Source organism: Halichoerus grypus, chromosome 2 (genome assembly GCF_964656455.1).
Source record: "Halichoerus grypus chromosome 2, mHalGry1.hap1.1, whole genome shotgun sequence".
Taxonomy (NCBI): domain Eukaryota; kingdom Metazoa; phylum Chordata; class Mammalia; order Carnivora; family Phocidae; genus Halichoerus; species Halichoerus grypus.
The window spans coordinates 160815853-160828802 of NC_135713.1; the positions used below are offsets into that span (position 1 = coordinate 160815853).

Here is a 12950-nt window from a genome sequence, read left to right on the forward strand (position 1 = left end):
CTGTTCGGAACGACGGAAGGAGACTCAGGGGGACGAGTAGGCTCACGGCGAAGGCAAAACTATAACTAATCACTAGGGACAATTCCAAAGTTTTGAAGCAGTGCGGGTGGACAGGGTGGTGGCGCGGGCAAAGGCGTGGCGGTTCCGCGCAGGGGCGGGTCCCCAGCTAGGGGTTTCTTCTCGAGAACCTCCCGGGGCTCTCAGGATCGAGGTCATCTGTTTTGCTTGGCGTTCAAAGCCTTTGTTTGTGACCCTTCGGGCCTCGCCTCCTCTCCCCTCTCCGCGAACTCTGAGCGCCAGCCTCGCTCAGACATACTCCGTCACACCTCCTGGCCCTCGCCCAAGCTGTTTCTTCCTCCTGAGATGCCAGTTCCTTCCATCCATCTCCTTCATTTTGATTTTTTGAGGCTCAGCTCACCTCCCTAGCAGCCTTCCCAGATACTCACTGAAATGAAACGCATCTTTGGTTTCGTGATTTGGCCTTGGCATCTGCCTTCAGCCTCACCTCCCTGGCCATTTTGCTCCCAGCCCGTGTGTCTCTGCATCCTCTCCACTGCCGCCCCCGCCCCCCAACTTGCCAAACACCAGACTGACAGACATGGGTTTGAATCTTGGACCTCCTGACGGGCTGTAGGACCCTGGGCAAGGGACTTACCCTCTCTGAACCTCAGTCTTCTGGTCTGTAAAATGAATAACCTTAGTACCCCCACATTTGGTAGCTGTGAGAACAAAACGAGCTCATGTATGTTAAGCGGAGGGGATTGCACACCTCTAGTCAGGGTCTCCGTTTCCAAACCGAAGGGCCTGCCGGTCCCTGTTGGGAGGTGTGGGTTGTGTCGTTGCTGGGCAAGGCTAGGCCAGCAGGGCCTGTGGGATGGGCAAGGCTGTGGTCAGGCGGCCTGGGCTCCTGCTTCAGTCCCGCCTCGGCCGTGCTGTGTGAACGCCTGGGCAGGGACCCCTCGCCTGCATAATGAGCAATTGGCCTGTGAGGGCTCAGGCCCTCCAGAAGCCCAGCTCCCACCTACCTCGAAACTGCCCTCTAACATGGGGGGGCACGAGATTCTGCCCACCACCTGCTTGACAGGGAGGTCATATCACAGTCGTGAGAAAATCCGGAGACTCCTGTGTGGCGCCCAGCTCCCCTCACCCAGACAAAAATGAGGATCACCTCTTCTCTAGGTCTCAACAACCCCTCCCATCCCACACCCCCCATCCAAAGTTTCGGTGTGCTCCTTCTTGATTCTTCTGGAGCCGGAGCCCTCCCCTCTCTGAGCCTCACTGAGAGACAACACTGTGGAGCCAGCCTGCCTATGTTCGAATCTTGGCTAGGTCACTTAGTGGTTACTTACTTCATCTCTGTGGGCCTCAGTTTTCCCGTATATAAAATGGTGATAACAGTACCCACCTCACTGGGGGTACTTTGAGGGTTAAATGAGTCAGTGTATGTACAATGCCTGGTACAGAGTAAAAACTTGGTGAGAATTAGCTTTTTAAAGGAAAAAAAGTCTTCCCCCACCCCGGACATCCATTTGTATCCTATGCTGGACATAATGGTGACCCCTTAGGAAGTATTTGCTGTAAGACTTCTGTCAGTGCTTCCAGTTTACAAAGAAGGAAGCAGAGGCTCAGAGAGGGCAAGGGGCTTGCCAAAGGCCACACAGCTAATCAGCTAGCTCCACAGCCTTCAACTACCAAGCGCAGATTCTCTTAATAGGCTTGTGGGCTCTGGGCAACAGGCAGCACCCCAAGGTGGGGGGAACCAGCAAGGGGAGTATGTGGACCCCGGAACCTGACCAAGTCTAGCCACTTGTCCCACATAGGGGATGCAATGAAGTCCTTCTGGTTACTTTTCGGTGCCCAAATATGGTGCATCCTGCCACACCCATCTGGGACCTCAAGCCTTTACCAGTTGACTGTCTCGGGCTCCCAGGCGACCTAGACCTTTCTCCTGTATTGTTCTCACCACACGCTCGGCTGGGAACCCCGAGGCTTGGTCCCTTCTACTCTGGATCTCCGCATACTTACCTGGAGTTCCTGTCTTTCTAGGTCCTGGCCCAGGTAGAGGGGCCTCGTGTGGTATCGCTATGGTGCCCGAGGGACACAGCAGGGTCTGACTCTCCTGTCACACCTGACTCTCCACTCTGCCTTCTGGGGATTGTGACCTCCTTTTACAAGGGCTTGAATTGCTAGGTCCTGAAATCCCAAAGCTCTGGTGTTTGGGTTGTCCGATGCTATGTAGCAAACCACCCCCAAAACTTAGGCTTCAGTCCCCTTTCCAGCTCATAGATCTGCAGCCTTGCCAGGGATGGGCTGGAAGGCTCCTCTCAGTTCCACGCACATCAGTAGGGCAGCTCAACCTCGAGGAGCCACTTCCAAGGGGCCGTACTCAGAAGGCCCACCTGGATTCTGAAACCCAGAAGGCCTCTTGCCTCTCACCGGTGAAACTTTCTCCCTCCACTATACCCCTCTCAAACCTTGTGTGAGCCATCCAGTGATGGGGGCCTGGGGTTGGGGCTACCTAAGGAGTGTGGAGTTGGGGGGACAGAGTGACTGCAGCAGGGGTAGCCTGATGGAAAACGCACTCTTTCTGGCTCCTTTTCCACTTCCCTCACTTCCCAAATCAGCTACATGCACTGGATTTCTCTCAGTGGGGCTACTTTGGGGGAAGCCACCCCGACAGTGTTGAAAGTGGGACAGCCCCGTGGCCTATGTGTGAAGGGCTTTTCCTTGACCTTCCCTGTCTCAGGACAGCCTGATTGATCCCCTAGAGATACCAATTTCTCCCCGCCTGTCACCACTAGCAGTGTCCGCACCACAGTTTCCCGGCTGACACGACAGCAGCCCCCGCTTTGGCCTCCCCGTCCCCTACGTTCACTCTGCTTTGTGGTCGAAATGACCTCTTCAAAGTCGGATCTGAGCAGATTACAAACCTTCTCCCACCGAACAACCTTTGAAGGCTCCTCATGACCCTTGGGATGAAATCCTAAATCCCTAGTGTAGCCTGCAAGCCTGACTCCATCCATCCCTGCTGGCCTCTTCAGTCTCAAGTCCTCCACGAGTAATGCCCACATGCTGTTCCCTCCCCTCATCACCTAGCTAACTCCACTCACAGATCTTGTCATGGTTTATAGTCCTTTCACTGTGAGCAAGTCCCAGGGCTTGGCATTTGCCTCGTACACAGTAGGTGCTTAATAGCTGTTGAATGAGTAAATACATCTGTCCTCAGGCACCATGGCTCCAGCTACTTATGCTCTCAGATACCTATCCAGCCTTCTCCCAAGCCTAGTGCCTCCCTCCTCCCCAAGTTCCCCAAAGCACCAGCACTTTCCATCAACATTTATTTATTTATCCTTTCATCCGTGTAACAAGCGTTGTGCAAGTGCCTACTCTGTGATAGGTATTGTCCTAGGCTCTGGGGGATACAATATGGAATGAACACTGTTTTCTCTGGAATGTTCATTCCCCTCCCCTCCATCTATTCCTAGCAAATGCCTAAACCCATCCTTCAAAACCCAACCCCTGTGTCCCATTCTCTGGGAAGCCTTTGCCAGATTGCTTCCTCCCCAGACTCTGACATGAAACTTCTCTCTCCCTGCACTATACCCCTCTCAAAACTTGTGTGAGCCATCCAGTGATGGGGGCCTGGGGTTGGGGCTACCTAAGGAGTGTGGAGTTGGGGGAACGGGTCTGCAGGGAGAGATAAGGACAGGTCTCTGCTGGACGCTCTGTTCACGGGCAGTGAGTCAGGGGCTCAGCTGGGCCTCCCAATTCCTGCCTCCTCCCTTAGGCTGCTTTTCCAGCTACTCAGCAACTGTGTGGAGGGAGGAATGGCTGCCAGGCACACCCTTTATGTGCACAGACAAGACCAAGGGTCACAAATCCAAACTGAGCAGCGGTGCGGGGAGCACTCAAGGAGGACACGTGAGGGGCTGAGATGTGGAGCTGCAGCAGATTTGAACATCAGACCCGCAGTAAAGCAAATGCAGAGTCCAGTTTGACTAGACCATTGGTGTGGGGCTTCTCTGCCACAGGGGCGAGTCGGGGCCGGGCCCATACTGCGTATGTGACGCCCGGGAACTTAGGTCACCTCGTAGTCTCCCTACCAAGGGTCTGGTCCCTTCCAGGGGTCACTGGCCCAGAGAGACCCAGTACCTCCCTGGGGCCACACAGCAAGCCTTCTGGGAGAGGGCAGCTGGAGGGCCGGGGGCTGGGTCACAGCAGCGTAATCTCGCTGGGGGGCAGCGTAAGCCGCTTCTCACGGGCACTGAGCAGGCTCTCCACGTGCACGGCCACCACCCGACACAGCTCCAGGCCCTGCAGGAGAGACGGTGAGAGTCCACGCGGCCAGAGACACTCCCCCAGCTCTCCCCTTGGGGTGAGATGTGGTTGGGAGAGGACTGGCGGGTCCCACCCTTGTCCCCGCCTCCCGGCTGGAAAGGGTCAGTAAGCAGGAGACCAGGCGCATCGGCCACCTTTGCTGCGTGTGACCAGTGTGACCTAGGGCTGGTGACTTCAGCTCTCAGAGCCTCAGCAGCCTCGTCAGTAGGGTCTCGGTTTCCCAGGGCCTGCCTCACAAGGCTGCAGGGAGGATTCTGTGAGATTTTATTACATGGAAACCCTTTAAATGGAAAAAATGAGTCTAGTCGATAAGTGGTAAGTGTCTAGTGATGTGTTGCCATGGTTACCACGGGGCACCCAGGGCAGAGAATAAGCCATGGGCCAGCCTCAGGGCTCCCAGATGGCGTGGGGAGGAAGAGGCGACAGAGAACTGTGGAAAATCCACCTGAGGGTGGTTCTCAGACCACAGGCGGCGGGGGCATCCCTGCAGGGATCTGCGAGGGGCCACGGGAGCTGCCCTGACAGAGGTAAAGAGAAAGGACAGGGACTGAGCCGTGACTGTGTGCCATGCACCGTCCCGAAAGTTCCTGCAGCTTACCCCTTCTCGTCCACACCGTAACCCTATGAGGCAGACACTTTTACACCCCATTCCACCAGCGAGGAAACTGAGGCCAGAACTCTGAAGCCACTTGCCCCAGACCTCGAAGCTAGTAGGTAGGTGGTGGGGACTTGAACCCAGGGGATAAGAGGCCCAAGGCCCCACTCTGAAGCGATCTGTGCGGATGTCAGCGGCGCCTGCCCCACGCTTGGGGGCCCCCTCGGGGGATGAGATCAGGGCATGCATGATGGGCATCGTCCCCTCCAGCCAATGCTCCAGCCAACCCTCCCACCCATGTGCAAAATGCGAGGCCTCCCTGGAGCCGTGGCCCCACCTGACAAGTGTGGAAACTGAAGCTCAGTAAGAAGTGGGGCGCCTTGAGATCCCCTCATGCAGCCTGTCAGAGGTGGGCGAGACGGGGACCTAGGTCTGTCGGCTGCACTGCCGCAATACTCAGCGTCACCTCCTCTTGGAAGCCCTCACTGACTACATCCCAGTTAGCTCTGCTACATCCTTCTCAGCACGGATTGTGGGCTACTGGAGAGATTCTTTGACTTGGGGCTCAGTGAGGGCCAGGGCTGAGAGGGTCACAGTGACCTCAGTTTCCCTGTAGCCAGTGCAGAGCCTGCTACATAGAGATGTTCAGTGGTTACATGTTGAATCAATGAATGAATGCGCCCCCCTCCCCCGCCCCAAACATGCCAGAGGCAGAGGCGGCAGCATCAAAGGGGTTGGGGGTCTGCAAGGAAGTGGAAAAGCCAAAAAGGACCCATCCAACCATCCATGCTACCAACCACTTTCTGAGTATCTACTACATGCCAGGTGCTGTGCTTTGGGCACAGTGTAGACAAAACAGACTCAGAGCTGGCCTCTTGGGGCTGGCATTCTGGTGGGGGAGACAGACAGTATGTAAACAAGTAACTGATCTGCAAGCCCTAAGGAGGTCTACCAAGGTGAAGGTAGTAATATATAAGGGAGGAAGGTCAGGGAAAGCTTCTGGAAAGAGGTGATGCTTGTGCTGCCACCCAGATAAAGGGAAGGACGGGGAGAGCCCTGGATCGAACCAGGGAAGAGGGGACAATGAGTGCAAAGGGTCTGGGGCAGAGAGGTGAGGGCAAACTTGGCATCAGGGAGCTGGAAGAGGCCAGGGCTGCGAGCAGAGGGTGGGGGGGTGGTGAGAGCAGAGGCCAGAGAGGGAAAGAGAGGAGGCGACAGGGATGAAAAGGGCCCCTGGGTTAGGGCCTGAGAGTGCCTGGGAGGGTTCTCAAGTAAGGCCTGTTGGTCTCCAGGGGAGATGATGAGGGGTCAGGGCAGGAGACAGAAATATGGGGGCTGTCACAGCAGAGACGGTTGCCTCAGGGCCAGAAAGAGTGCGGGGCAAGGGGCTGAGACGGGGCAGCAGAAAAGGAGCCCAAGAAGGAGCATAAGGTAGGTTCACTGTGGTATGAGCTCAGAGAGGAAGGTTCTGGGAAGCAGGCCAGGCCAGAAGTAAGGCCAAGACTGGGGGTGAGCTTGGCAGGAGCGGAATTGGGGTGTGGTGGGAAGTGGACTTGGTCTGGCTTGGTCCTGAGTTGCAGCTCTCCAAGAGGTACATGGAGCCGAAAGGGCTCTTTTGTGTCCCTCAGAGGCAGGGCTAGGGCGGTGGGAGTCCCTCCCTCTTGCCGTGGGAGGTCGGCCCCTCCAAGGCAGGCCCTGGTGTGGGGGCCAGTCCTAGGCCCAGATCTTGAGGGGGTGTGGAAGGCTGGCAAGGGCAGACAGGTGTAGGCCCTAGTCCTGGTCCCACACCTTCCCTGGGCCTCAATCTTCTCTCCCCAGTGGGATGAGAACTCTCACCCCAGGGGTGTGAGACTTGGACAGGAGTCTAGAGGTCAGCCATGCCTTTTAAGAAGCAGCCACAGTTGCTAAAAATATGGGAAGATACAGGGCAGGTGGACCTCAGTTTCTCTGTCTGTCACATGAGGACCCCACCCTCTCTACCCTCAATCCCAGGCCTCACCATCCGTCTTCCAAGCCTCAGTCCAGGGGAGCTTCCTCAAACTTCCTGCGTCCCTGCCCTCTCACCAACCTTCTGTGGCTCCCTAGTGCCCTCAGGAGAATGCCCCGGATTCTTAGGTTGACATTTAAGGGCTTTTCAGACTTTCCCTGCCCTGGCTGTGTCTCCCCAGTTCCCCAACAAACTCCTCAATATTCTGCAAATAACCTGGGCCCTTTCCCATGAGCCTACCACTAAGATGCTTCATTGGGAGACCACCCGAATGACCTACAGTTTTTGCTCAGTTGGGTTAGCTCTGTCCCCAGCACTGGGCTGGATGGATGCTCCCTGGGGCACCTTGGACCTACCTTGGAGCCAGGCCCAGCAGAGAGCCTGGTGGGTGGAATGAAGGAGGGAGGGGCTGGGTGACAAGGCCTGGGTGCCGGGGCTGGACCCACCTGCTCCAGCTGCAGCTGCATGGTGCGCTGGGCCGCCACATCCCCCAGTGCAATCTCCACATATGGGTAGCTGGAGTTGGCCGTGGGTCGCTGGGTTCGAGTTGACTGGATCTCCTTCAGGGGGATCTTCACCATCAGCTCCTACAGGGAGAGGGGAGGAGATAGGCTTGTGGGTGGGACAGCCTCACCCACCCTTACCTCTCCCCTGCAGATCAGATCCACAGGAGGCAGAACTGGGCTGGAGCACCAGTTCCCTAGGACTTGCTGTGTGACCTGGGGCAAGTCGCTTCACCTCTCTGGACTTCAGTTTCCTCATCTGTGAAACTGATTCCACAAATACAGACGCACCCATCTACAGTGTGCCGGGTGCTGTACTGAAGCCTTGGGAGCTAGGAGTGCAGCAGGCACCAGTGGTGCCCTGACCTTCCCTTCAAAGCTACTTCTCCCCATCTGCCCCTCTTTGTCTGGAGCTTGCTTTCTGCCCCCAGGAGCAAAGCCCAAGCCCGTGCACAGAAATCCAGAGCAATGGGAGTTAGTGACAGAGAGCGACAAGGTGGGTAGACACCCCGGCTCCCTCGCCCCCAGAACAGAGGGCATCCTTCGAGGGGCGTGTTCCAGGCTCTCTCCAGCGCCCCCCCCCCCCCACGGGACTGAGCGCCAGTTCCCACAGCGGGAGCTTGCTGCTCACACACCCTTCCAGAAAGTGTGTTCCCAAGTTGTGTGAGACGTCCCTTCCTGGTCTCACTTCCCCACTCCAGTGTCTCCTAGAATCACCTGCAATAAAGTCCTAACGCCCCGTCCCTCAGAGTGTGAGTGTATTTGGAGACAAGGCCTTGAAGGAGCAAACGAAGTTGAAATGAGACCACCAGGGTGGGCGCAATTCAAATCCGACCCGTGTTCTTACGGAGAAGAGGGAACTTGGACACGACGAAGACCCCAAGGATGTGTATGCCGAGAAAAGGCCAGTGAGGAAAGGAGAAGGCGGCCATCTACACGCCAAGAAAGAGGCCTCGGCTGGGGGGGGGGGGGAGGGACCAACTGCTCTCCGGCTTCGGGGCTCCAGACCGGGGAAGAATCAGTGTCTGGACCCGTGCGCTATTTACGTGAGCGCCCACCGCGGCTGACCTTCACCACAGCCCCATGGGGTGGGTTCTGCTGTTAGACCCATGTTCCGGACGGGCCCGTGAGGCTCAGAGCGGGGCGGAGCCGGAGCCTGCTGCGTGCGGGGGGGGGGGCAGCTCAGCCCCCGGAGGTGGGGCGGGCAGGGGGCGGGGCCGGGCGGGGCCAGGGCGGGGCCAGGCTCCGGCCACTCACGTGGGTCTCGGTGCTGAGGAAGTTGAGGCCATTCTGGTTGACGGCAAGGATGCAGGGGGCCGGCACCGAGGCGTTGCTGCAGCTCTGGACGAAGAAGAAGGAGGAGCCGAACATGGGTAGGGCGCTGATGAGGCCTGGGGTGGGGAGAGGAGGGGCGGTCAGGCTGCAGCCTGCGTCTTCCCTCGGAGGCTGCGTCCTGCGTCCAGCATACGTGTCCTCACCCCAGGGCTCCTCCCGCCTCTCCAGCACCCGCCCCCCCCATCTGCCCAGGGCCGCCCAGAGCCTCGGTGGTGCCTTGGTGAACATTTTAGAAAGATGTTCTCTCCAGGCAGGTGCTTGGCTGGGCTAGCACCGAAAATCCCTTTGTGCAAAGAAAAAAGTGCCTCCCTCCCCACCCTCCAGGAGCGCCCCTCGCTTATCTGCCCCGGCCGCAGGCGCTTACCCAGAAACTGGGCACGGGCCTGGTGGGGGCTGAGCGCCTGTGTCTGCTGCTGGTGTTGGCCCAGCAGGTTGAGCCAGGCCGAGCCGGCCAGGGTGCGGTACAGCTGGGCCGGGATGTAGTCCTGCACCTCTCGCCTGCGTGTGGAGGGATAGCGGGCCTGAGTGCCACGGTCACACGTGCCCTGCGCGCGGTCTCAGTCATCCTCACCACGGGGCAGGTGTTAGGCCAAACCGACATGATCTTTGCACCTCCCTGGACGACTAAATGCTGCCTGTCAAGTGTGCTCACTCGGCGCCTTGGTCCATGGCAGGGGCTCCATGACCGTGGCCCCTACCACTAAGCTCCCTGTGTGAGATGAGGGGATTGAGGCTTCGAGAAGTTCCCTGACTGGCCCCGGGTCACACGGTGACTGAGTGAACTAGGGGGCCGAGGCTTGAACCCAAGGTGGGTTAGTCCTTTGTAGCCCCAATCCCCAAGGGGAAGCCCAGGCCATAGGGGTGAGACGCACTGGGGGGGAAATGTGGTGGTGGTGGGGGGGGCAAAGTGACCACCAGCAGCGGGTCAGAGCATGGAGCAGAGAAGCACGGGGCTCCAGGGTGGACCCGTTGGGCCAACAGAGCCCCTACTCCAGTCCCTTCTGTTTGGATCCTAGTTTCCCCACCTATTAGTTGGGGAAGCTTCAGTAAGCCCTGTAACCTGTGTGGGCCTCAATTTCCTTGTCTGTAAGGCGGAAAATAAAGATTAGCTGCGATGATGCCCGCAAAATGCCTTCCAAAAAGTAAAACTCAGTGATTTTTTTTTTTTTTCCAGGATTGGGATTATAGCTGTACGTGCTTCCTTCGCCTTTTGCCTAAAATTGGAACATAAAAAGAGTTTTACGGAGACGGCGTACCTACCTACGTTATCTTACTATTATTCATACCAGGGCTTCTCAGGGTGTGGCCAAGGGCCTGGGAGGTCAAAGCCATTTCCCTGATAACATTAAGAGCTAAGATGTTACTTGGCCTTTTCCCCTCCTGTTCTCGCACAAGTGGAATTTGCCGGAGGCCACATGACCTGTGAGATCCCAGCTCACCGACCGCAGAAGCACATCTGACCAGCTAGCTGTCTTCTGTTAGGCCAGTTGGTAAAGAGATGGGCAAAACATAAACTCGTGCCACTCTCCTATTTTTTAGGAAAATACAGTTGTTTCTTAGAAGTTGTTTGTATCGGCACATAATTTACATTGTTTGAGTTATAATTGCTTCTCACGTGTTTTTAGAACTACAATTATTATACAGTTATTTATATTTAATACATTATCCTTATTTTTCAAACAAATATTTTAAGTCGTTTCTCAGTTTCAATTTTCAATACTGTAAGTACGACCCACATAATGAAAGCTCTTTGGGATCCTATGTTTAAGAGCAAAAATGTTCTGAGACCAAAAGTCTTAGGATGACTGATGTATCACCTCTGTGGGTTTAAAGGCTGCCTGACACCCAGGATTTATTTAAGGAATCTCCTATTGTTGGGGATTGAGGTTGTGGTACCGCGGTGAACGTTTTGTGGCCGAATCTTTCTGCGTGGCCACAGAAACCTGTGCTTTTGTGCATCTCCAAAGCTTTTTTATCGTTCCATTTTCTCTGAGCTGTGAAGACCCACCAGACGCAAAGTGTTGCGGAAGGAGGCTGAGTCCCAGCTCACGCTGGGTGGTGGAAGATTTTGGCCCCAGGGCCAGGACCAGCCCCCCCCCGCCCCCCACCTTCAGCCAGCTTGGCAGACGCGGGTGCAGGAGCAGAGTGCTGGGGCCTGGAAGGGCCCTCGGCGGGGCAGGGGGGGTGGGGAATGGGGCGCGCCGAGAGGTGGCAGGTGCTCACACACTGGGCAGGTAGGAGTGGTCCTTGGCCCGGTGCTGCAGGGAGGCCAGCTTGGACATTTGCTGCAGCTGTTGCTCGCTGGGCCGACCGGCTGGCACGCTGCTGAACAGGCCCTTCAGGTAGTCGGGCAGGACCTGCGGGGGAGAATGCCGATGAGGGGCTGCAGCAGGCCTGCACTCACGCTTTCCTCAGAGGAAGACGTGAACACACGCGATTTTAATAGTTCCGCTCCCGCTCGTTTCTGGGCTGGGGTGGCCAGCTACCCTCCTGGGCTTTGGGGAACGCTGAGAGGCATGTGAGGGTGAGCGGGGAGGGCCGTGGCCCTGAAGGCCACATGGGAGTCCCCACAGTGGCCAAGGAAGAGTGTCATGGACATCTGCATTGCAGCGTTCAGGAACGGCCAGTGGGCCGGGGATTCTGAAAACTGAGCATGCACCCAGAGTCGCTATAGCTGGGAAGGCCTCAGATGCCAAGGCTGTGCAGCCTGACTTCGCACAGGGGAGTGTGGAAGGTTCCAGAACCCCAGAGTGGACCACATGTGCTGACCTGGTTGTAGTGCATGGTCACGTAGAGCTCATTCTCGAACTTGAGTGGCTGATCCCAGAGCACACGCCGGAACCAGAGCATGCAGCCACCATCCACCTGCTCCATCTCCGAGGCCACGTCCAGGATGTAGGCACAGCGGCTGAGCGGGCACACGTGCTGGCCTGTGGAGAGCCGGGGGTGACTGCAGAGCGTACGTGCAGAGCCTGGGCGAGGCCCTTCCCGCTCCAGCATGTGGAGTCCTTCCTAAAGGGGAGCATGTGTATGGAACAGGGTGCCCTATGTCTGCAGAATGCTGATGAGCAGAGCTGGGAATAATGCCAGTCCAAGCTACAGCCTATCTAGGTCTCAGAAAGTGTCCTGGGTTATGCTCCGAGGAAGCCCAGCCCCTTTCCAGAGGAGGCTGGGGACAGGGAGAAGCACCACAGGCCGCAGATCATGAGACCCATGGGTGCCTTTCTACAGAACTCCCTCAGGAGAGACCCCTTGCCCAGCTCCTGGAATGGGCTGGGGGTGGGGAGGACTGGGGCCTGGCAATGAGGGGGTCTGAGTCTGTGAGGGAGGTTTAAGTTTTTCCTTCTTGCATTGACCTTTCTGCTCCCCATCCCACATCTTCAGTAACATTTTACCAAAGGGGGTGTGGCATGATGACAAAGTCCAGACTCTTGAGGCTAGACTGCCCGGTTCAAATCCCCACGGTGTGACCTTAGGGAAATCCCTTAACCTCCGCTGAATAATGGACCCCCTCCCCAGAGAGGTCCATGTCCTACTCCCCAGAACCTGTGAATATGTTTGCCTTCATGGCAAAGGGCCTTGGCAAATGTGCTTAAATTAAGGATTTGGAGAAGGGGAGATTATCCAGGATTATCGAAGTGGACCCGATGTCATCTCAATGGTCCTCAGAAGGAGAGTTAGGAAGGTGAGAGAGAGAGAGAGAAAGGTTTGAAGATTCTACACTCTTGGCTTTGAAGATGGAGGAAGGGGCCATGAGCCAAGGGGTGTGGGCAGCCTCTAGAAGCTGGAGAAGGCAAGAAAAGGGATACTCCCCTAGAGCCTCCAGAAGGAGCCAGCCTTGCTGACATTTCAGGACTTGTGACCTTCAGAACCGTAAGATAATACATTTGTGTTGTTTTAAGCCACTAAATATGCGATAATTTGTTGTAGCAGCCATAGGAAACTTATTCAACCTCCCTGGCCCTCGGTTTCCCTGTCAATGGGGCTGATCACCGTCTACTTCATCGGGTTGCTGCCGGGCTTAAAGGAGTTTTACAATTAAAATGCTTTGAACTGTGTCTGGGACACCGTATCTGGTCCATAAATGTCAGTTATGAGGACCATTTTGTTACCACTGCCCCCCGTCTTAGCTGGACCCGGGCAGGCAGGGCTGAGGACACACGTTCAGAGCCCAGGCAGCAGCGACAAGAGC

The 12950-nt window shown here is 56.6% G+C and overlaps 1 protein-coding gene and 1 long non-coding RNA gene across 2 annotated transcripts in view; one reads left to right on the top strand and one right to left on the bottom strand.

Moving 5' to 3' along the window:
* Nucleotides 1–4090: 4090 nt before the first annotated feature.
* The window catches only part of MYO15A (myosin XVA), a 49211-nt gene continuing 40351 nt past the window's right edge, over nucleotides 4091–12950 (bottom strand). The window contains exons 60-65 of the mRNA XM_036113052.2: nucleotides 11528–11688; nucleotides 10982–11115; nucleotides 9123–9256; nucleotides 8681–8814; nucleotides 7367–7507; nucleotides 4091–4314 (exon numbers count right to left, since the gene is read on the bottom strand). Coding sequence (XP_035968945.2) covers nucleotides 4213–4314; nucleotides 7367–7507; nucleotides 8681–8814; nucleotides 9123–9256; nucleotides 10982–11115; nucleotides 11528–11688 — 806 coding nt within the window. The 3' untranslated portion in view covers nucleotides 4091–4212. The remainder of the gene's footprint in view (nucleotides 4315–7366; nucleotides 7508–8680; nucleotides 8815–9122; nucleotides 9257–10981; nucleotides 11116–11527; nucleotides 11689–12950) is intronic.
* On the top strand, nucleotides 8705–10320 carry LOC118548902 (uncharacterized). Its single transcript, XR_004923796.2, has 2 exons — nucleotides 8705–8796; nucleotides 9933–10320. It is a non-coding gene; the product is annotated as an uncharacterized LOC118548902 (long non-coding RNA).